We start from the raw sequence: 23,879 nt of genomic DNA, 5'->3' as shown, positions 1-23,879 counted from the left end.
CATAGTCTTTTGTTATCTAAACATATATAATCTGTGAAAAGTCTTAAAACAGGCCTGTCAAACATTCTCTGTGGTGACCAATCAGATGCTGAAAAATACTGAGAACTCACTAAAGTTGCCCCTAAATGTGACCAGGTATAAAACTGCAAACATGGACAAGTTCAGCATCTACTACATCAGAACCCCCCCCCACCCCCCCTACTGCCATTAGAGTGCATTCCCCCCACCTCCCACCCGTGCAATGTGACAAAGTACAGACTGCTGATCTAAAACCATCATGTTTCTTTTAGGCATATTACTGATGGTAATGAAAGGCTGGAATTGATGTATTCCTTTTAAGCACATTCTGGTTGTGGGCAGGTGACTCAGCTCTGCTTCAGGGTAGGTCAGGCTTTGTCCCCCCCGCCCCTTAGCTTCCATTGAGCAGCATCTCTGTCCCAGGTGTTTCAGGACAAGCCCTGGTGGAGGTGTCACCCTGTCGAGGGGGTCCAGTTCGCAGCACCAACTTCCCAATGCCCAGACCTCCTGAGACCAGACCTCCTGGAGAAAGAGACTTCCTGAAAAGAACAGAAGAAAAGAATAAGAAGGCACAACAGGTCAAGTATGCTTATAGCTGCGAAATAGTGGTTTCCATGGTAATTCACCTAAAGGCCATCTTTTTTAGCAGGTGGACATCCATCTTTTCTGTCATAAGACCTTCTGTTTGGGTGTGCTCCTCTGTAGAGGATGAGAGGAGGGGAGATGAGTGAGGAGGCGGGAGCAGGTGGGAAGCTTCCTGAGAGCGTGGGCTGGCCAGATCTAAAGACTCCTGTGGGGTAAAGATTACAGGAGATCCAGAGGTTTGGTTGGGTGTTATTTTTTACTGTAGCTCTACACTAAGATTTTAAAACATGACATCAGAAAAAAGTGCGGGACCAACCTGAGACTTGATCTCCTGGTGATCTGAATCCTCCATGTCTAGAGCACGCAGTTCAAGCTCAATGTCTCGACCCGGGTCTGGTTCACTCTCGGCTCGGTCCTGATTGTGACTGAAGGCGGCCTGATGAGCTTGCAGGTCAGACACGATTTTCTCTCCACTGCTTATTGAAGTTCGACGACCGTGAAGGTCTGATCCACAAAAGTGCTCACTAAAAAAAATGCACAAACGCAGACAAATCAATGTTTTTGTTCAAGTAAAAAAACTCTGAAAAAAGAAAAGGTGGTGATAAAAATAATCTATCTGCATGTTTAAAAATAAAATATACAGTACATAGGTCAGAGAGCTGTTACAAAGTCCAGACAGAGGACCCCTAAGACATCAAGAGACACTCACCTGCTAAAACAGATTACAAGGTATTGAATTAGAAACTGAATGCCAGTTTGTACCTTTCAAGGAAGCTGGAGTGGCTGGAAGAGTCTGATCCCCTGGAGCTCCACCTGTAGTCACTGTGATCTAGGTGAGGGTTGTAATCTGTTGGAGTAACCAGAGAGAGAAAAAAGATAGGGTAGTATTTTGTGCATAAAGCTAAGAATTAAGTCTTAAAAATATATTGGCTTATATAAGATTTTCAAAATTCACATAAAAAAAACTGGCACGATAGTCAAGTCAAACTCTTAAAGACATTCAGCTTATTTTTTTCGAACAGTCCTCTCTGGTGTCCTCCTCCTCACCTTTAAAGTTGATGGGTGTGGTATTAGCTCTGCCCTGGCAGGCTGTGGCTTGCACAGGGTCAGTGGTGTGGTAGCCTGTGCGAGACGCTCTAGAGATGGCACCCCACTTTGAGATAATGGGCCCCTCGCTAAAGGGAATGATCGGATCCTCATCCTTTAAGCGCCGGTAGTGATCCAATGAATGCAGCCATCGTTTCCCACCACCATTAACACTGCCACCTCCTGCTTCGTTACTCTCCATCTCCTTTAAAAAAAAACACGGACAGGCTATATCACAATGAAAAATAACATATCTTTGGATGTATGAGTGTTAGCTCCCACTAATGGGGTGTGTGAAGAGTCTTACCGGGCGGTCTGAGCAGGAATGAGTCGAGGTGTGGGTGAGAGTTTCAGGCTCAAAGGGGCTGAGGCAGGGCCCAATGGTACCACAGGACCATGGAGAGTAGTGCGTCAAGCTTTCCTCACCTCTGTACCTGCATCCCACACACTGACCTCCACTGCTTTCCACATGCTGTAAGACAGGGGAGACTTAGACTTTACTACTTTAATGAGAGTTGTCCATGTCGCCTGAAGACAACAACTACAACTTCCACCACCACTGATAATCACTTTATAGAGCTTTAACTAGACTTAAAAAGCATCTCTGTAATATCCCTATATCACACTGGTTAAGCAGTTCATGTTGTTCTCCAGACACAAACAAGAAAAAGAGATTATATCTGGGCTATGTGACTTATCAACCAATACAAAAATATCTGCTAGATTTAAAAAGGAATTATTTAACACAATTCATATTATGTTGTTATTTGTATTTCTAGGTATATTGGTAATTTTAAATAAAATATCTGAAGATACATTTGCACTTTAGCTATTAAATTTAGTCATAAAGCGACCCTAAGGTGTTAATTACAATAATGGTGGGCAATAACATTAAAAAACACGTTTTGGAGAAGTTGTTGGAATTAATATGTTTTCTGGAATTTTGCATCTTTTACCATTGTAAATCCACTATACATGCTACTTAAATTATTTCATATTGTCTACAAATTGAGGATATTTCTATTTATTTTTGCATGAAGCAGGTGGTAACTGTGTCAGTATAATTACCTTCACTTCCAGAAGGGGGAGACAAAAGCTCCACACTGTAGGTTTGATGCACATGAGGAATAAACATCCAATATGACAGTTTGGTTTGCTTCAATCCCTTAGACAACCCTTTGTCATAAAAACTGAAATTACCACTGTTTTTGCTAATTTTTGCTTATTCTTGTTAGAGCAAGGTTTCAAATCTTAAACTGAGACTAATTAATTAACCCTTGAAAAGTTAAGGTTAGTTTGATGTGTTTTGTTGTTTTTTTTAAAGTGTACGTTTTTACACAAATGCATCAGACATCCTGTCAAACAAAACTTTACTCAGCCGAATGCCTGAGTCACTGCTTGGTAAAGTTTTTCCTCTCCCTTTCTCTCTCGCACACACACACCCACACACAACACTATTGTGCATTGCTATGATATCTTCCTCCACAGTTGCTAGGCAACAATCTCCCACTTAAATAGCAGGGAGCACAGCAGAAGCAAAGCTTCTGGGATAGGAATTAAATACAGTATTTTTTTTCCACTGACAAAGTTGGGATTATTAGTTTAAACTGGCTTCAGTGAAAATATTTATAACCTAGTGGCTTTGCACCTGTAGATGCCCATGATGATCTCTGTGTGAGAAATGTTGCCATGCTTATTTGCGTTTTACCTCTGTTTGGAAATCAATGGTGAAGATGGGGGAAGACTGGGAGGGTCTGCTGGCATTGTGATGGTGATGATGACTAGCCCACTGCTCCTGCTTCCTTCTGAAGAGATCCTCGTAGCCAAGAGGAACACGGCTGTAGTCCTAATACAGGAACATAACAGCAGGAGAAGCATTATGAAGAGACAGAAAAAAAGCAGCTACATTAAGACATCCTGACTAAAACCAGGACAAATTCAGAATGAATACATACGTAATTGTTCACTGTGTTTTTGGTTGATTGCACTTTATACTAGTTTGGTCTAGACAAGGAAGGAGGTGTAGATGTATTTTATTACACTTCTATGTTTAAAACAGTAAAAAAGCATCACACTGTTCTACATTATTCCAGTGTTGGAGAAACCTCTTCATGGAGCCAGCTAACAGTAAGGCCTGCATCCGTTCAAATGTTGCTGTGAATCATTACTGGCTATTTTCAGTGTCTAACACAGAGTTAAACAAATCATACAATCTACACAATATATATGATGTTGGCATACACAGCAGTCTTGGTAAACAACATCGCTGTACTGTGGTGAATTAACTGGTAATATTATACAATAATGTGAAAAGAAGAAAAGTGAGTGGGAGAAGCAGAGAAATATCTGGGTGAGAAGTGGGAGGACCACGGTGAAGGCTGAAGCTTCATGCTGCAGCTCTGTAGGTAGGGGTGAACTGATATGTGGGTGTAAAAACAGAAAGTGAAGACGAGGAAAAGCTGCAGAAAGTAATGCAGCAATAAATATGTGTCACTCAGACCACCATCATAAATGTAGATGGTGTCAATGGACATTTTTAGAAGGGCTTTAGCGAGGTGATGGACACTGGAAAAAGATTAAAGAGAAGGAAGTGCACAACACTTTAGGACTTACTGAAATGCTCATGTTTTGAAGACGGGTCATAAGAAAGATGCACATGGAGCAAGAATCATACAGAAAACATTTCCCTAAACCAATAGTTAGCGTTTTCATTGGCTGTGGTGTAAAACGTGCAATACTTCACATACCCTGTGTAGCCCTGCACGGTGTTCAGCTCCTGAACAGTAGTTGCTATCTAGAGAGTTGAATCTCTCCCTGAGTGGAGGCTGGTAGACAGAGGAATGAAGAACCTCTGGAGGCAGTGAGTTACTCCTGGCATCCTCTCTATGGTACAGCTGTAACAATAAACATCATAATCAGATCAGGTCCATCATGAGAAGTGAAATGAAAGGAAATAAAAGACTTACCTGAGGCCTCCAAACTCTCCTGCTGTCATAGAGGGGAGCATAAACACCATGAGCAGGAGCTAGAGGCCCATACTGAGGCTGCCCTGGGTGAGGATGAAAGGCAGGAGCTCCCATCCGATCTCTAGGCGGGTGTGGTGGGTATCCAGAGGAAGAGGAAGAAGGTGGATGTTGGGTCTGAGGGTCATTAGGGAAAGAAGATGATGGTGATCCCATGGAAGGTGGCAGAGAGGATTCTGGGACATTGGAGGATCGAAGGAAGCGAGCCATGCAAGGCTTGTGTGGAGGATGAAGAGTAGATGGGTAGTAGGAACCTGCTGGAGAGGAAGAGGAAGCATTTTCACTCTTTCAAAAACAACAATAATACAGTTTACAGTGTTGTTTTTTCAGTTCAAACTTTATAAAAAAAAAAAAAATCTTACAAGTCGGTTGAAAGTGAGCAGAGTCATAAGCAGGGTGGGGGTCCTGGTAGTAGAGCTCTGACGCCTGAGAAGGATGTGGTGATGGCAGAATGAACTGACCATGCCTGGGCAGAGGAGCACTGCCTTCAGCACGGCCAGCTGTGCACAAGGGAGATGATGATGATGATGAGTGGCTGACTGGAGTCCTGGGAGGAGAGTTGGGCTTTCTAAGAGTCAGACACAAAGAGAAAGAATGAACACAGGTTTAATTTAATTTTATTTAACCTTTATTTAACCAGGAGGTCCCATTGAGATTCAAGATCTCTTTTTCAAGAGAGAGTTTGCCAAGTTAGCAGCCAAACCGCAAAGTAAATGTAAGATCCTCAAACAGGAAATCAGATCTTTCAGCAAGACATCAAATGTGGCATTAAGCTTGTGTTTTTGGTTGTTTTTTCTCTTTTTAAAAGAATAATATAAATGTAAATTAATAAACAGTTTTTTTGGACCGAAATGTCATTTGATTAATTAAATAAACTACAAAAAAAGAAAGAAAAACAACTGAAGATAGGTGAAATCTTACTGCTCAATTGATCCTAATGAGTTTCTGTTGGTGCCAGATAACCTGTTGGACCCATTAGCTGAACCGGTTCCATTTGGCACAGGTCTCTTCATTTCCTCCATCATGTCCGCCCCCCTGGGGATCAGCGGCGGGTGAGTCAGACCCGGAACTCCCTCTGTCATGGGAGATGTGTTCTCCCCAGTGCCTTTGAGGCCCTGCTCCATTCCTGCAGACACATCAGTGTGGATGCTGCCCTCTAAGGTGAAGGTTTTACTCATAACACCCGGGGCCGGAGGGAACACGCGACCCACACTGCTGCTCTTCTTGTTCCTTAGTCTAAATCTGAGGAGAAAAAGCAGGGTGAAGAATTTATGACCTGCTCAGAGGAGTTTTAATAAATTATAATATATAATCTGAAACACCAGATTTGTCTTTTAATAAAATGAATCACTCACTTTTCCAGCTCATCTTGCGTGTGTGCGAATGTACAGTTGGTTCCTCGCGGACAGCCTCCCTGCTGACGAAGATCTCGGCACATACTGGTCTTATACTTGCTGTTGGCCTGAGGCTGCACAACACATAGATATGCATATGAAATATACCGTACTAAACATTAAAGTGCTTAATTAAATATTTATTCAATATTATTTAATATATATAGTTTAAGATTAAAAAATAGATCATAATGTTAGACCAATGCAAATAAATCAACTTAGTAAAATAAAAAGTTAAAATAAAATGTCCAGCTATCAAACATCTACAGGCCAAATTGTTTGCAGACCCAAAATATTTATTCTATATTGCCTGTAAATAAATGGATGCATTGCAGATTGGTTAGTCTTATTTGTTTTCATCTAAATATATATTAATCAGAAGGTTCCAATAATATTTACTGTACAGTCCATGCCTTTTTTTTTCTTTTTCATTAGTTTATTGAAATATTCAAATTTTACACAGTGGGTTTATTTCCATTTATGTCTCAAAATATTCAAAATCCTGTGCTGAAATTTTAAGGGTGCCTTCAGTTCTGACCAAATACAACTAATGCATGTGCATCTTAGCTATATAAAGAACACAGTTTTCCATCTATACTGAAATACTCCTCTCAGTGCACAAGACATGCCAGCTCTTGTCAGCTCCAATCCATAATATACTAATTGTATTGTTCGTCCTTGCAGCCACATTTGCTTCTAAGTGTTACCAGTTACGTTAACGCTGCTGTTTCAAGAAAATAATTAATAGCTGTTAGACAGGACACATAACCATTGATACTATGCTGTTAGTGAGCAGAGAGCAATTTATGTCTCGTAAATTATCTGATGCCACAATCAGGAGGAGCAAAGTGTGCTGCAGGATGGTGATGCTCTTCAGTGCTTCCAAGTAGGATTTCTTTATAGAGAAACATTGTTAATTATCTGAGTATGCCAGCCTTAATCTGATCAATCAGCATACCTGTGGAGTGTCGTGGCTCTTCTTGCTGAAGTTCTGAATGAATTCCACCAGTCCATGAACCACCAGCTTTACAGCCAGCATAACACTTTCCAGCTCCTCCCACGATGGTGTGGGAGCATCTGCAGATCAGATCAACAGCATGCAGTCTGATTCTAAAGTAGGTATTACTGTATATAACATGAAGAAAAGGTAAGAAAAACCTAGAAATACAATGCATTTCTCTCGAAAAGCAACAAAATTCACTATCTGAAGGTAAATCTAAAGTATTGATGAGGAGCACAGCAAATCTGCTCAACAGATCACGACTATCCCCTCCCTTTATTTGAGTAGATTTTTCACTGATTGCCTCAAATGTCAATCTTTTGGTGCTTCCTAGGTTCAGGTTTAGGTTGCAGACCATAAATTGTTGGAACTTTGGTTTAAACTAGGACTGCACAATATAACAAAAATTTACCTTCATCGTGATATTAGCTTTCGCGATATACATATTGCAGCAACTGCTTAAATTGCTATAAATAGTCGTCCCGATTTTCATATTTTAAGGAAGTGACATGATGCTGTTCCAAATGGTGCTGAGCATTCATGCTCTGTGCACTTCAATGGTAAATCAAATGGACTGTTACTGTCCTGGATGCTCCATGTAGATGCTAACGGGTGCAAATGGAGTTAGCATTTTGATGGTGGAAGGTAACAGGAGGAGGGAGGACAGCACATCGGCTATTTGGAACTATGTTGGTTAGAAAAGAAATGACAAAAGAAATGTGGAATACTTGTGCCAACCACCAGGGGACACAAGTTTAATCTCAGCTGCCACAAATGGATCCAGCCGATGTTTTGTGTGTTGTGATGCCGCCTTTATTGCATCCTAATTACCTCACATCTACCAACAAGGACAGTGCTGTGGATATCTGGACTGATGATGTTAGACGGTGGTCCAGTAACTGAGAAAGGCATCTTATCTGGTGTTCAGGCATCGGTGCATTATCGAAAGTTAAATAAATAAATAGCTTCAAACTTCTGCCAAAGCTATCAATTTTCTATTAAATCTCTAGTCTTTAGACAGAAGGACACCATAGTACATGATCTGTTTGTGTTGATGACCAAATTATTATTATCATAACACAAGCTATAAAGTTCAGCTGACATCTTTGCATTAGAGCTCTGCCAGAGGAGCTCTGTATGAGAAAACATCAAAGAAGCAGATTTATTTATTTTATTTATTGCAGATCATATCGTCATCTCAACTTTCAACAGTGTTATTGCATATTTTCCTGATATCGTGCAGCCCTAGTTTGAACCCCGCAGAGGATCCTCCTTCTCATCCTTGTTTTCTGAAATCTTATTGGTATCTCTACAATATAAAGGTATAAATGCCTAAAAAAATCTAATCATGGCAGGAGTGTTTGATAAAAAAAACTCAGGTAACGTCTGCAGGTCTTGACCTCTGACATCTGTGAACGTCTGCACAACAGTTCACAATATATCATCCTAGAGTAGTCAAATTCAAAAATTTAGTTTTGAACGAAAGAATCATCTATTTAACATTTACTTTCTCTTGATACTGCAAAGATGGAGCATTTTCAGGCAGAGCCTGAGGCATTGTAATAATGCAGCATCATAATCTAAACTTGGGCAGAATAATCAACATGTGATGACGTGTCATAGTGACAGAAAACACTAAATGTACTTTAGAGGAACACTGATTGATAAAATGGGGTACCTGGGTTGTGGTCTATGTTGGCTAGGAGCTCTAGATGTGGTCTAAGGCTTGTGAGGTTGGCAGGGTCTCCTGTCCTCTGCAGAACGATTGTTAGCTCCTGAACGCTCTTTGCAAATGACTCCGGAGACTGCAACTAGAGCAAATAAAAAAAAGGAGTCTGTCTTTAAAAACCATAAAAAGCACTAAAATATATTTATCTCACGCTTTGTGTTTTCTGCAGACTCATTAAAAACACTGTCGAGAAGTCTAGCAGTCATTATTATTAATGACAAATATATAAATCATAATGAAACCTTGTCAATGATGGACTGCATGTGCGACTTGTGGACCAGGTCTCCATACAACAGAGAGGACCACTGCTCAGGTGAGATTCGCAATCCGGCTTCCATGGCGATGTGGACGATCTGAGCGTCATGTTCTCTCCTCAGTGCCTCGTATGTACGAAACTCCTCTTTCAGCTGCATCAGAGAGGAGTCCTCGTCACGCTTTGTCACCTGATGGAGAGGACGGACCCCAGACAGACAGAAATGCACAGACAGCCATAGAAGAGAATAAATGGACTAATTTTTATAAGAGTTTTGTCCCCAATCTAAATCAAACAGAAGAAAAGTTAACCCTCTAAGTGACTGTTAGATTAGTTTTGACTCATAAGTTCCTCACATTTTTATTTTAGGTAAAAATATTTAAAAATAGTTGGAAGTGTTGTAATTTCCGAGTAATTGTAACAGAATTCACAGAACTTTTCTCTTAGTCTGTATGTGGTGTCCTCAGACTTAAAAACTCAAGCTCAGATCACACAAAGGGACTTTCCCCTTCTCAGAATCTGCCCTATGAGTAATCATCACAAGACACCAACACACTCTGCCAGCCGACGCTTACAAATCTAAAACAATTAGATTTCAGAGGCACTCAAGCTGCAGCTGCACTCCATCCTTCCCTTCGATCCTGAGAGTTCATCTATCTTTCTCTGCACCTCTGAGTTGCCGGTCTCTGTCTCTGCCCTGCCAGGAGAGACGGCTAGGGCAAATATAGACAACGGTCATGTCACAGACAGATCGCTGGCATTTCTGCCCTGCCAGCGATGTCTGTCATCAGATAACAGGCTTAAAAATACACACACAAAATACACCTCAAGAAGCTCAAACCCTGATTTCAGATAAGAGCTTTTATAAAAATTAGCAGCAGAGTGTTTATTAAGGAGTAAAAAAACACGACTGCATCAAGCGAATTTAAAGATAAATTCACAGCAAAAAAAAAAGCTTCCTCAGAAACTTTTACTAATCTGATGCTAAATAATTATTTTTGTTTAATTTGATTGTAATAACAGTAACATTCATTTTGGAAAGCACCTCTACAAATGAGGTACTAACTGTTGGGATAGCATCAAGCTGAGGACATATGTTTGCTATCTGATGATGTCAGTACCTTGAAGCAGGAGGCCCTGTAGAGCAGCTGCACCACGTGGCCGATGCTAGTTTTGGAGGCCTGGGGGAACCTAGCCTCAAGTTTCTGGACAACAAACAAAACCAGCACCTTCCTGGACAGAGCTGAACCGTCCTCCAGAGCCAGTAAAACCAGCTTCAGTGCATCTTCTTGCATAGCTGATGAGAAAAGAGTTAGACGGAGATGAATGGATGGAAGGAGCAATCAGCACAGATAGAGTCACTCAGGTGTGAATGTTAAACAAGTTCTGCATCTGGCACAGGTGTCCTCAGACTTTTCAATGAACTCATTCTGTTATCACAATGGGAAACTCTTTCCCAGTCAGAATCTGCCCTATGAGTAATCATCACAGGACACCGAGTACCAGCAGTCAGTTTGGGGAAGAAACACAAACAAGCAACTTCTTACAGTTTCAAAGGGAACTTTTGGACACAAAGCGTCAGTCAGCTGAATATTAATATAAATAGAGGCTGAATTTTCATGTCTCATGCTCAATAAATATGATAACAAGTATGAATTCCACATTGCAGCGCCCAACATTTAGAAACATTTAAAACACAGGCATTGTGACAATGGCTCTGAGATCTTAATTCCAAATTAAGCAATGTTTATAGAAGTTAAACGAAGTTTGAAAATACAAGTTTTGTGTTGCGACTGAAATTTGAGGTCTCAAACTGTTTCGTAATGCGCACAGATCTCGTCACAGATGTGTGTGTTTTGTAGATAACGCACCAGGTCCCAGAAACTGGCAGCCTCGTGCTCTCACAGCTGCCCAGAGGTTGGCAGAGAGCTGCTGGGGGTTCTGGTGCTGCAAGATGAGCTCTGTTACAGTCCGTTCTCCCAGAGATCGGCATGCCCGCACCGCCCGTATACGGCCCTCCTCCTCCACCAGTTGGCAGTTCACCAGGGTCACCAGCTTCCTCTGCATGGGCCTGCTGAGCACGCTCGGACTCAAACTGGCCACGCCTGTAGGGAGTGACAGCTCTGAGGTTAAATTGTTAATATTTGTATAATTTGACACTTAACTCACCAACACAAATAGAACTGTCTCAACCAGCTATACTGTGCAGAATTTTAGCCATTTTTCCTTCCTTGTTTTTGGCTCATTTTGCATCCAAACTCCCACAGAATTCACATTTTTCATCTTTCATGCATTTTATGAGACAAGACAAAACCAAAATGATGTAACGAGCCTATAAACTATTATAGCTGTGATGACTAAACCGGAACTGGCTGAACCGGTTCCATTAATATTATTCATTGTAAACCATTTATATTAAAAGTTTAATTTTCCTGTAGAACAGTAGAAGTAGAGAAGCTTTCCAGCATCATGATATGTGTGATAAATAAGAATGCCAAGTTGCCCAGGCAGCTAAAAGACAGCCCCCACCCAGTAAAAAAGCTTTATCCTCTTTAACAAATGTCCAAAGGTATCATCATTATTTACAGAGTTGGGGAATATGACCCCAAATCGATATCACAATAAATTTAACATGCTACCTCGATTACAATTAACTAGCAATTATTTTAGTATTGTTTTATTTTTAGCTTTCAGAGCTAAGTAAAAGTTTGTGTTGTAAATATTGTCATAATAGAAGAGCAGATATTGATTTTAAAATAAGTGAAAGGAAGCACACATTGTTTAACCATATTCATTCATTATTCATTCATTCTCTGTACTGCTACTAGAGCTAGAGCCTAACACAGTATTTAACAAGCGAGAGGCAGGGTACACCCTGGACAGGTCACCAGTCCATCGCAGGGCCAACAGAGAGAGACAAACAACCATTCACTCTCACACTCACTCCTAGGGAGAATTTAGAGTGACCAAATAACTTAACATGCATGTCTTTGGACGGTGGGAGGAAGCCGGAGAACCCGGAGAGAACCCACGCATACATGGAAAGAACATGCAAACTCCACACAGAAATGCCACTTCCCCCCAGCCAAGGCTCGAACCAGCGACCTTCTTGCTGTGAGGCAGTGGTGCTAACCACCACATCACTGTGCAGCCCAGTTTGACCATATTTGGTTAATTAATTCATATTTTAACTAAGTTTAAGAGATCATTTAAATAACTGACATAAGCAAGATTACATCGATTATTTGTTCTGACTGTTGGTTTTGATTAATTTTTGCTTAATTGCCCAGCCCTAACACACACATACACACACACACACACACACACATTTGATACCTTTCGCACCACTGATAGGTTTTAGGTAGAGAGCCAGTTCCTCCACACAAATCCTGCAGGCCTCATAGTGCTCAACTTCTGCTGCACTGCTCAGGCTGACTGGCAGAACATCGGGCACCTAGCATCATAAAATCAAAGCTATTCAAACATGTAAAGAGGAGAAAGTTTGAGTCAATAATCTGATAATTAACACATTTTCTTTATGTCTCACCTGAGCTCCAACCAGCTGCAGCAGGGCGCAGTTGACCGGCAGCAGGTCGATGTCGGTGCTGATGGGGGTCTGGTCAAAGGGGCAGGCCTTGCGGTGCAGTTTGTGGAGGCAGGTCTTGCACACCGTGTGGGAGCATCCCAGACTGATTGGCTGGTGGCCGCTGCTGTCAAACTCATTGTAGCAGATGGGACAGGACAGGAACTCTGTCCACTGGGCTGCCTGCACAGGCATCCTACCACCACGCCGCTGAGGGAGGCGCCACCAAGCTCAGAGTGAACGCATGACAACGAGCCCCGGCAACAGCAGCTGCTTGCCAGTGTCAGCGGTGACTGTGAGGGACAAGGAGTAATGATGTACTGACATACTACTTTAATGTTCCCTTTTAAACATTCGTAATCAGTTCCTAAACACAAAAAATACAGATTAAGATTTTAAAATATTTATAATGTTGTTATTAATTGTGAACATACACAATTGGATGTTACTACACATGCAAACTGAATAAAACATTCAGATGAAATTTTGACCATAAATATGCTTGTAGTTGTTACATAGCAGCATTAATATTATTACTTTTTCAGCTCTATTAAACATGACACGATAAAAAAAAAAACACACACACAGGCAGCACTAAGTATCTATTTCCATTAACGTCATAAATTTATTTAATTAAATGTGGGTAATAAAAGTGCTCACACTCTTGAAAAAAAAAAAAGGTAGCAGCCAAGGTCTCAACTTGTACTACATTACTCATACAAAGACAGCCATCAGTTGTGAACACAAACTTACATCTACATTTGAGTCACTGCATTAAAACCAGAACAACAGGCCAGCAAAAGAGGCAAATAAATCAAAATAATAACACTAACAGAGACAGTTACTTGCAAGCAAGCCCAAAAGTAAATATCTGGGATCCAATACTAAGTATTTATGTTTCCACTTTACTTTTAAAACACACCTTCTATTGTCTTATGAAGGCTGAGCTTATGCTGAATCATAATAAGTCTACAAGAGCAAATCAATGTGCAGACAACAGGTAAACGCAGACAACAGACGCGGGACAGGACAGACAGAACGGAATACCAGCTTCCTGTTTCAGGGGAAGTTTGTAATTCATATTCTATGTTTACATCAACTGTTCCCAAACAACTTTTACAATTCACTACTTCTGTGTGTGTGAAAGAGAGAAAACTGTGGTTAGGGTTGTACTGACCTGGACTGATATAACAGAGTGAGACATACAAGATTAAATGCAGAGGTACATAATTATTGTTTCTCCACTTTACATCCTGGATTTATCATTTTACATAATACCATGACTACTATTAAATAATAACATATAATATTTATTATTATGTATCTATCCCAACTTTCACCAGCAGAAGGAGCTGGAGTTTATCCCAGATGACATTTGGTGAGGGGTTACACTATGAGCAGGCCACCTGTCCATCACAAGGCCAATACAGACAACCATGCAAGACTCACCAGCTAACTTTGGACTGTGGGAGGAAAACAGAACATCCAGAGTAAACCAACTCATAGGGAGAAGAGGCATGCTCCACACAAAAACTAACAAGTTCGAACTCGCTGCTTACACAACATGAGCCACTCACCATGAGCTGAAATCAACTAAATGCAAGCTGTGAAAACACAAACTTTTGCAAGAACATGAACAGCTCCTGCTGGTTTGTTTGCTTGGATCGCACACTTTCACTTTCCCATGATGCTCAGCTTGTAACGGCAAGGTTTACAGCACACTTCTGCAAATAATTTAAATAGTGGATTGGACCTTAGAGTAGTGTATTAATAATACATTTAAATACAATTAAAATGTCAATGTTAAACTATAACAATGTTTAAAAATGAAGCAGAACAGGGAAACAGTATGTTGAATATAAGAGATCAAAACCACTTTCAGCCCACTCTTTCACTTTTTGTCATTTATGAGAACTTTTCATGCCAATAAACTCGCCTCCTCTTACATAACACCAACTAGTATGATCGAAAACTAACCTCCTGCATGCTGTTTTTGTCTCGTAAATAAAACCAAAGCTATCCACAGAAAATTCACATCCTCCTTCATCCTTCAGGCTCCAGTGTGCAAAATGTTTTGGACTCTTGTCTGCGCGCAGACAGAGCACCTGTTGCTTTCATAGTGCTGCTGGAAATGCTCACCAAAACAACAGCTGCTTCTCTTACAGAACAGGTGCCATAACAAGCGCAAAAAATCCAAATGATTTTAAGAGATGCAATAAAGCAGCAACTAGTCAAGTTAAAGAGGGAAGTGGAATCCAAGAACAGCGTACATGGGAGCTGGCCATATTGTTTTTTTTTTTTAAAAAACGGAGGATAAGGTGTGTGATTTTTGCGTGCATTTGATAAACCCTCACATATCTTTGGAAAATAGACAACTCTGGACAAGTTTAAACCAAGAAGAACATGCTAGCAAAAAAAACAGAGAACGGTAGCTAAAGTTGGACGTTACGCACGCGCCGTAATCCGCATTGTACAGTGAATATACCACGAAAAAAAATACCACATCATATCCAAAGTAAGGACTTTGTGTAAAGCCTGTCGTATACGCACCTTCCAAACTGTTCGCACCTCGCGGTGCCAGCGCTACCTCCTTGGCCGCGTGGACAACTTCGTTCTGTCCTCGCGCGTCATATTTCCTTCCGCGAGGAACCCAAATATAACACCGATCACTGCCATTGTAGCCCACAATCTGCTGAACCCGCCGTCCGAGGAAGAGTGAGCAACTCTCATGTGATGAAACGGGTCAGGAGGGGCTTTTTTTTTTCTTTTTTCTTTTTTTTTTAAAAGGAGAGAGAGAGGTGGGTGGAAAGGGGGTTTTACCTCAGCGCGTGAGCCGGATGAAACGGTCACTGTCTGTTAACAAATTAGGGAGTGGTAAGAACTCTCTGGGGGCAAAATGTTAGCAGTGATTCACAAGCTGCAGTCACGTTGACAGCCACCTGTTGCTCCTCTGAGCAACTGCTGCATCCTGACTTTACAGAGTCCAAAATTCAAGTCTGACAGCTGCTGTGAAGCTTTTTCTCTGTTTGCATCTGTCTCAGTGAAGACATATTCCTGCACGTCATCATCATGAGGGGCATCAAATATGATTTCCATGAGAGTTTTACAATTTGCATAAATGAACTACTATTTGCATGTATATGCATGTCACATGTGTCACACAGGCAGAAAAAAAGCCCCCACAGTCAAGCCCCCATTAGTCTTGTGACAGGAGAAGTGGGCGTGTAATATTACAGCAGACCACAACTTCCTCATCAAAATCGTCCTATGCAGGAAAATTCCAGGATTTAACATTTAGCACAGTATCAAGAACGATGCAGCAAATTGAATATGAGCAAAACCCAATAAAGTATTTTTAAATTCAGCTTCCCTCTTAAATCATACCCTCCTCCTCTTTCTGAAAACAAATCCTTAATTTCATTAGGAAGTAAATTATTTCTTGCTTTGAATATTATTTGTGTTGTTTTAAACTTATTTAAATCTGGAAATTTTAGAGCTTGTGTTTTTATTAAGAAGAGGTTGTTGAAAGAAAGCGCTGTAGACCTAAGAAGTTGTTTGTTGCACAGGTTTGCTGAGCTGCCTACAATACTGAGCGGGAGGATGAAAAATACATTGTGTCTTTAAAGCCAACAGTTGGCCCGTTATCATCTGGCTCAGGATGGCCATGAATCCTCACTCAGCCCCCCCTCCCTCTCTATGTGGGGGGAGGGCATGTGGAGTTTCCTTTGGCAAGTCTCAGAGGAAGACGAGACAGAAAGGGATTGTTTTTCACCAGCGCTTTTCAGAACTTGAAAGTATAAAATATTCTTAAAATGGAATGATGTTTGAGGCCTCCCTGCGTTTTTAGAGTTTTATAAATCTGAAGCTTTGCTGAGGCTTACACTGACAATGTTATGATTGGATTTGGTTAAGTTAATGGTAAAATATTCTGCTACTGAGATCATTTTAAGAAGCATCTCTCACTTGGCTCTAGCAAATTCAGGTTTTTGCTGCCATTGTTCAATCATTGCACACGGCTTGAAAGCTTTGTGTTCCTGGCATGGTTGTTTCCCATAAAATGACTGGAAGAGAGGGTGGAAGGAAGCATCATGGAGACTTTGATCCAAGAAGTACACACCCATCACATATTAAAGATTAGCTTACAGTTAAGAGTAAACGCAATGGCTACCCTACCTTTCTGATTTCTGACATTTCGGTGGAATATTTTATGTCAAACAATCGGGTTCTATTTGGTTTAACCAAAATTATGTAAAAGACCATAGTATGACTTGAAGCCCAAATAAGTCAAATTCAATCTTTAAGTGTCTTGATTTGTTATGTTTTGCATGTTAGAGTTGGACTTTATCTGGAAAACAATAAAAATAGTGACTCATGCGGTTGCATCAAATAAAAACACAGATGACTATAAATTAAAAATGATGCCAAATGGTTTATTGTTTCTCTTTAGACCTTTACAAATGAGACCAAATAACAAAAGTGACAAAATAATTAGAATTATTATAGTAAATTTCCAAAATAGAAGCAGTTTTTTTTTTTGTTTTACAGGGAAAAAATGGTTATTTTGGTTCAGAAATATTGAGATTTTTCATATCTGTTTGCAGAAAAGTGAACTGCCAACATTTTATTCTCAATACTGTGATGCACTTTTAAAGTGCAGGTGTGTCGCTACCTCATGCAGCCAACAGTTTCTGACTGTATGGTGTCATGAGACTTTAACTTTGACCCTGGTTTAGTATTTCTGTGGACCCAGAGGAATGAGGTGGCACAGTTACCTCTATAGCTCCCTGTAACTGCAGAAGGATGACATACTGGGTTACGTAGAGAGGAAAAAATATTTGTATTCTGAGCCAGTCTTTAGACAATCAGCACATAGGTCATAGAAAAATGAATAACACTAAAAACATTATGTTATGCTCAGTGTACTATGGTGGCACTAAGTTTAGGGCCTCCTTTTCTCATGGTTGTCTAAGATTAAATCACACATACGTGGACTTTTTTCGAAAATATGCTGGGAAATTGATAGTATGATTTTTATCACTTAAAATCAGCTATTTCTCATTCTGTTTCCACCCAAACTGACTGTCAAAAAAATGGCAGGAACATTTAAAAAACCAGACAGAAAAGAAAAATATTTTCAGATTAACACCAGCCAGTAACCGTTAGAGGTCTGAAAGGGCACTGCCTCATTCAACTCCTATTGTATCAACCCCCCCAGAAAAGGTCCTAAAACACACACATATACATAAAGTCGATATGATATGATACACTGCAACAGAATGTGAGCTGAACCTGAATCAAAGCACGTTTGGAGGAGTATGCACATTTCCGTGGGTGGCTTAACTAAATTTAGCTCTTTTATGAGGTTTATGAGACACTTCTCAACTCTCAAGAAACACATCAACATTAAGCATAAGATTAGCTCTCATTCTGTACATTTAAATATAATAACTATTTTCAGATGAAATATTTCTCATGTTTTTTCTATTCTTTCTCACAAATACAGCATATGTCCAACACAGCCTCCTCCGCAACCCAATGAGAATTTTAACAAAAACTAATTAGAAGATGCATCAGCAATGCTTACTGTGAACAACAAAGTAAAACCCATGAATGGAACGTCACACCCACCACACTACTGACAAAACAATCCCTGAATATTTCAATATTTGAATGCGTGAGCCTCAAGTCTTGATTTAAACACAAGTACTTTAATTGATAAAACTCCTTAAATTGTTCAATGCAACCCAAAATGAGCTTATTAAAAAACAAACTTTCTATTTCTGTAGTAAAAGAAGTAACAGGAAGCAATGCCCGTAAATCACTGCAAGCTGCAAGAAAGTTACACTTTAACCGGCACACAAAACTAATAACTTAATGGCAAAAGACACTTGTGCACCTCTGCAAAAAAATAACAATACGGTGACATACATAACATTTTCCTATGTTTTTAGTAGCAGCATTAAACAGTAAAGGTACTTAATTATCTTTCCAGTATTCGGATTTGCTCCCCATCAATTCATCAAGGGCTGCTATGGTTGTTTCAGCATGTCTGCTCACTTGTTTTTGAGTGTGCAGTGGGAGTATGTGGGTTTGAGCGATTATTTATTCATTATGCCTGTCATCCCGTGTGTGGGGGTTGTGTCTGGAAGGGAGGCAGTGCCATTGCAAGCTGCTGATTTAAGCAGTGTTTATGTTGTAGCATATGTCTATATGTGTCTGCAGAAACGGAAGAAACCAAGACTTAAGCAGTTAGATGGTAGGTCAGAATGTTGCATCCCTGCTCAATTGATTTAGAATTTAAAGATCTTCGAAGTTGCAAATCAGGTTACACAGTAACCTGCATCATGACAGGCAGCTGGCACACTTTAACTTCGTGATTACTCAGACTCAACACTACAGTTACTGATAAACAACTCCTTAACTTGGAAACTTGAATTCATTTAAGAACTAGAAGACATTTACATTTGCTGAAATTCCAGTCTCCATGCCTGTGAGAGGACATCAACCAGTCTCCACCATTACAGTAACGAGCAACATTTGCAGTTTCATATGCATGCACTTGCTTTCACTTCTAGAAATCCCAGCTTTGCATGTGCAGCTCACTAACAGCTGTACAACCTATTACCTTATGATCTCCTATTTAAGAGACTGATGTGAAATCAGTAGCTGATGCATAGCTATGTCTGATATGTGTAGCTGCTGTAGGATATTTCATTTTTTTCTACTGAGGATGAAAGAAACACTCAAACAGTAGGGAAAGTGTAGAATGCGTTGCTCACGCAAAACAAAATCTCAATCAAGATAAAGTAGCGCGCACCTCTGGATAGTAATACTGTAAGTCACTTACCTCACGCACTACACCAGATCACCAGAGTAAACATATTCATAGACACCCCCATGAAAGCATCAAAAGAAAAAAAATATCTTCATCAGTTAGAAAACAGCCGCAGCATCAGATGGATGAAAGAAGTCTGAGCGATGTGGCTTTGCATTTCAGCGCATTGCATACAGGTGCCAGGGTCCAGTTTTGGTCCTCTGCTCTGCTTCACAGCACGGTAACGAGCAACATTCAGGTACAGTGAGCCACACACCCTCTGCTTGACAAACCGATGCTGAGGGGAGATGGTGGTATCGCTCCGCCGGTAGTGATGGTGCCTGATCCGCGCCTCAGACTGCGCGCCGGGCTGCAGGGGCAGAGAGCTGCTGCTGCCTCATGGCTGCACATCCTGCATGCTCCGAGGTGCGATTTTATTAGCAGCCCCACGGTTTAATAGTAACGATGGTGCGTAACTATCTGAAGGGGCACTATTTTCATGTTGTGAGCAAGGATAAAAAGATGTAAAGGGGCAAGCCGGAACAAGCCGCTTTTCGAGGCGTGGGCTATCTGGTTTTAAAGAAACAGACCTAGAGACATGAGCAGCAGTAGGGAGGGGATGCGCTTAAGCAAACGTGCCTGTCAAGAGGAAGTTCAACACACAAATACACCGCGTGCTTTTTTTTTTTTTTTTTTTTTTTTGGCTTAGGGTTGCGGAGAAGCGGAAGAAAAAGCGTGCTGCAACTCACTGGGCCTATATTGTTTTAAGACTTCTGCATGTAAACCCCTAAAATCATGATTAAATTCCTTGGAAAACATTAAATATTACAATTTATATGATTATCACGACTGTATTAAATTATTTCACATTAGTTACTGTTTAACAAATGTACAGTCATCAGGGAGAGCCTATAGTTTAGTTTGCAGGCCTACTGTTGTGGTTATTATAACCATGCAGGCAGCTGGTGTTCACCAACTTATCAAGGCTGTAATCCTATTAGTTGGATCTATTGTAACGTTGTAGTTTATGACAGATTAAGTCCTACATCTTAGTCCTGGTAAATGTGCCCACTGGCAACACAGTCCACATTTATAATAGCTTCCTTGCTGATCACATTCACCCCCTGGTTCATATTGGAGAGCTAAATCTGACATGTAAACATTTAATAATGATCGTTCTGTACACTGAAAGAGTTTTCCCTGAGCCAGAAAAATGTTATCTGTATTGTCAGAAATATTTCCACGCACTTACTGTAGTGTATTTGTTTATCATGTGCTTTGTGCCATAATATGTAACCAGTCAGGGGGACATTAAAACTGTTAGAGGATGCATAAGATCCTTCCTCTCTCACCCTGAAATCTGCTTGTCACTGTAGTAGCAAGCTTTATGCAATACGTTAGATAATGTTTCATTTATAGAAACTTTCACAGAAATTTAGCTAATGTCTGACAACGGCAAAATACTGCATTATTAATATTATTACTGTGCTGCATCAGCTCCATCAGCTTCCAAAAAGAGGATAATGTCACCGTCCTGTTCTACTGACAAACCGAGGAGATCTTTTGTCCCCTTCACCACGTGGCTCCTAAAACTAAATATAAAGGGATGCACAGATTTAATGGCATAATGTCAATATCGGCCGATATTCAATATACCTTTTGGCAAAATCAAACGATAATGACAGATACTCATCTTGTCTGTGCTTATTTTGTTGCATTGACTTTCCTCTTAAAACTGTCTAGTTTTAACATGATGGACATGCACATACACAAAAAAATAAGTGAGTTGGCTGTGGCTTAACAGGCTAAATGATATGACCTAATGGCAATGTCTTTAAATATCATTTTATGACACTTTTTCATTTCTATGCATTTTAAGCTTCTGGTGGGTAATTTTCCATCAGTTTATTAACAAGCCATAAGGGTTAGGGTTAGGGGTCATCATCTCTGTGTTAAAAAGTCTTTTAAAACTGTTATTAATTACACAAATGCTCTTTTGCATGAAAGGTGAAGATAAATGTCTTTTTTGTAATTTTGTATTAATTTATTTATGCTCATTTTAAGTTAGTAGGATGATGGGTTTAAACACTTGGAAACTAAAAGAGAAAATTAATGACTAAAACAAATGGTATCAGCTATTGGGCAACTTATTTTAAACATTTTATGTGGTGGTGCAAATAATCTTAGTCCATCCTTCAATTATCTATAAATACTTTATTCTGCAGAAGGTTGGAGTTCAACCCAGCTGACATGTTTATAGAAGCAGACTGCCCTCAAGATGACACCCCTCCATTACGGAATTAGCACTAAGAGACAGATGGCATCCACACTCATACACCTATGACCAGTTTTAATTGTACTCAACCTATCATTCTTGTCTTTGATCTGTGAGAGGCCACCTTAAACCCACATAGACACAAGGAGAGCATGCAAACCGTACAGACAAACACCACCTTCAGTCCTGACTTTGCTTTTTCTACTTTTTAAAAATAATTTTAGATTCACTTAATTTCCAATTTTCCAAGACATTCATCTGCAAACTGCAGAATTTACAACAAATTCTTGTAAATGATGCCATTCTTTCTTCAGTTTGTATTTAAGGCAGTGGAAAACTTTTTTCTGCAGCAGTCCCCTTTAATATGGAACTGATATCTTGTTCTGAAAATTTACTTGGTGACAGAAACAAAAAATTACTTGACTTGCAAAAATGCAACAAAAATCTGTAAATATTTATGAATAACTTCTCTCCAAGCTTTCCTTTGTCACACAAAAATCTTTAGACACCCAGCACAGGAAACTGAGACACGTTTGGACAACTTGTAACAGAACAAACTGTAGTTGGAGCATTAATTGTATTGAAGTGGTTATTCTGTCATACATATTTCTTTAACCCATCTATCCATCCTCACTTTCCCCCCATGCAGCAATACCCATGTTAGCTTAAAATTAGAAATAAGTAGAAAAACTTTGCTGTATGTTGTAATTTCAGTTTTTTCATTCCACTTGAAAAAAGTGCTTTAAGCTAAATACATTGAGTCTTTTTGGATGAGAAACAGTAACTTATAATATACGTCAGTCTTTCATGTTTTTACTCTGTGTTCTACAATTTTCTTTTTCTTTTAAAATCGTATGCTATGCCCCATCTTTCCTGTTGCTTTCATCATTTTACAGCATAATACAGTATACCTCCCAGTCTCACATACATAATGGAGGTCCCCTGACTACCCTGTATGTATGCATGTGTGTTTATGTATGCAGCTGTGTGGGCATGCACATGTGCATGCAAGGATTTGACCTACTTCAGGAAGATAATGGATGCTGTGACAGGGAATTTTAAAGAGGATCTGACAACACTGGGACAATTCCATGATTAGATCTTCTTTGGTCCCCCACAAACACACATTCACATGAACGTCTGTAGTGAATGCAGACCCTATTATGCATTCTTTGTGTCTGCACACAGAGCCAGTGTCATCTCAGATGCCCACCGGCTAGTATTCCACTCGTCACTAGACGAGTGACGGTGACATTTCTGGGCCAAAAGGATAACTGAGGGATAAAAGGAGACATGTGAAAGGATGGAGCAGTGTTATGGAGCATGGAAACCCTCTCAGCCAGACAGAAGAATCCACTTACTTATGGAGTCATGCTCAGGGAGCTGGACACAATTTCAAAGGGGTGAAAAGGTGAAACAATGTCAATCTGTGACCTCTTTATGAATACATTTAGTGTTGTGTAAATAACCATTTTTGGACAAGAAATGGTCTACAATAAAATGAAAGCTTTTTATTTTAAAAATAACTAAAAATTTTCAGATTACAGTGTTATTACATTATTGTCTTATTAAACATTTTAATTTCTACTGAGCAACATACATACAAACATGCAGTTTAACTTTTTTATAAAACACAAGAATCATTTAAGGCAGACTTTACTGTCAATATACACCATTAAGCCAAAGCTCTGCCAGTCTTCTATTATAATAGCATATAGTGTGAAATGTTAGCATTGCTTGCTGCATTTAATTCAACACATTGACTCTTTGACTCTCAATCTGTCTGATGGGTGGAATCAGTGTAGCAGCATTTATTTAAGTTGTTTACAAGAGCAGCGCTAAATAATTAACCTTCTCATCTTTACCCTCCTCTAATTCAGCGTGTATTTATGATACTCTTTGAATCTTTATTTGAGATGCCCTAATTACACTGAAACAAACTATTACTGTATGTTTTTCAGTTGCTTCAGCTCACAAAAAAATAAATAACTACAACTGTGACACCTGAGACTGAGAAAATCAGTACTGCAAAATATTACATATACAGACAAAAAGAAAATGAACTCATCAGTTTGATTAAAAAATGTGTGAAATTCTATTAAACTTCTCATAACAGAGT

The 23,879-nt window shown here is 39.9% G+C and overlaps 1 protein-coding gene across 6 annotated transcripts; it reads right to left on the bottom strand.

The window, feature by feature from the left end:
• Positions 1–235: 235 nt before the first annotated feature.
• On the bottom strand, positions 236–20,218 carry rc3h2 (ring finger and CCCH-type domains 2). 6 transcript variants are annotated; one of them, XM_041970229.1, is made up of 21 exons: positions 19,519–20,214; positions 13,849–13,853; positions 12,636–12,964; positions 12,425–12,542; positions 10,960–11,193; positions 10,210–10,385; positions 9,078–9,278; positions 8,785–8,917; positions 7,065–7,183; positions 6,068–6,180; positions 5,634–5,954; positions 5,075–5,280; positions 4,656–4,969; positions 4,437–4,583; positions 3,398–3,535; positions 1,997–2,161; positions 1,651–1,894; positions 1,366–1,450; positions 920–1,127; positions 645–808; positions 236–557 (listed from the first exon to the last, which is right to left on the bottom strand). In XM_041970229.1, exons 3-21 carry the CDS (start codon positions 12,864–12,866, stop codon positions 410–412), a joined length of 3,465 nt encoding a protein of 1,154 aa, XP_041826163.1. In that variant the 5' UTR covers positions 12,867–12,964; positions 13,849–13,853; positions 19,519–20,214; the 3' UTR covers positions 236–409. The 6 variants fall into 6 exon arrangements, with proteins under 6 accessions (XP_041826163.1, XP_041826164.1, XP_041826160.1 ...); XM_041970230.1 differs by lacking the exon at positions 13,849–13,853 and having other exon boundaries at positions 4,656–4,966; positions 19,519–20,215; XM_041970226.1 differs by lacking the exon at positions 13,849–13,853.
• Positions 20,219–23,879: the final 3,661 nt, after the last annotated feature.

Source organism: Melanotaenia boesemani, chromosome 19, assembly GCF_017639745.1.
Source record: "Melanotaenia boesemani isolate fMelBoe1 chromosome 19, fMelBoe1.pri, whole genome shotgun sequence".
Classification (NCBI taxonomy): Eukaryota; Metazoa; Chordata; class Actinopteri; order Atheriniformes; family Melanotaeniidae; genus Melanotaenia; species Melanotaenia boesemani.
The sequence above is the reverse complement of the archived record's forward strand: the minus strand, read 5'-3'. Positions and strand labels throughout refer to the sequence as shown.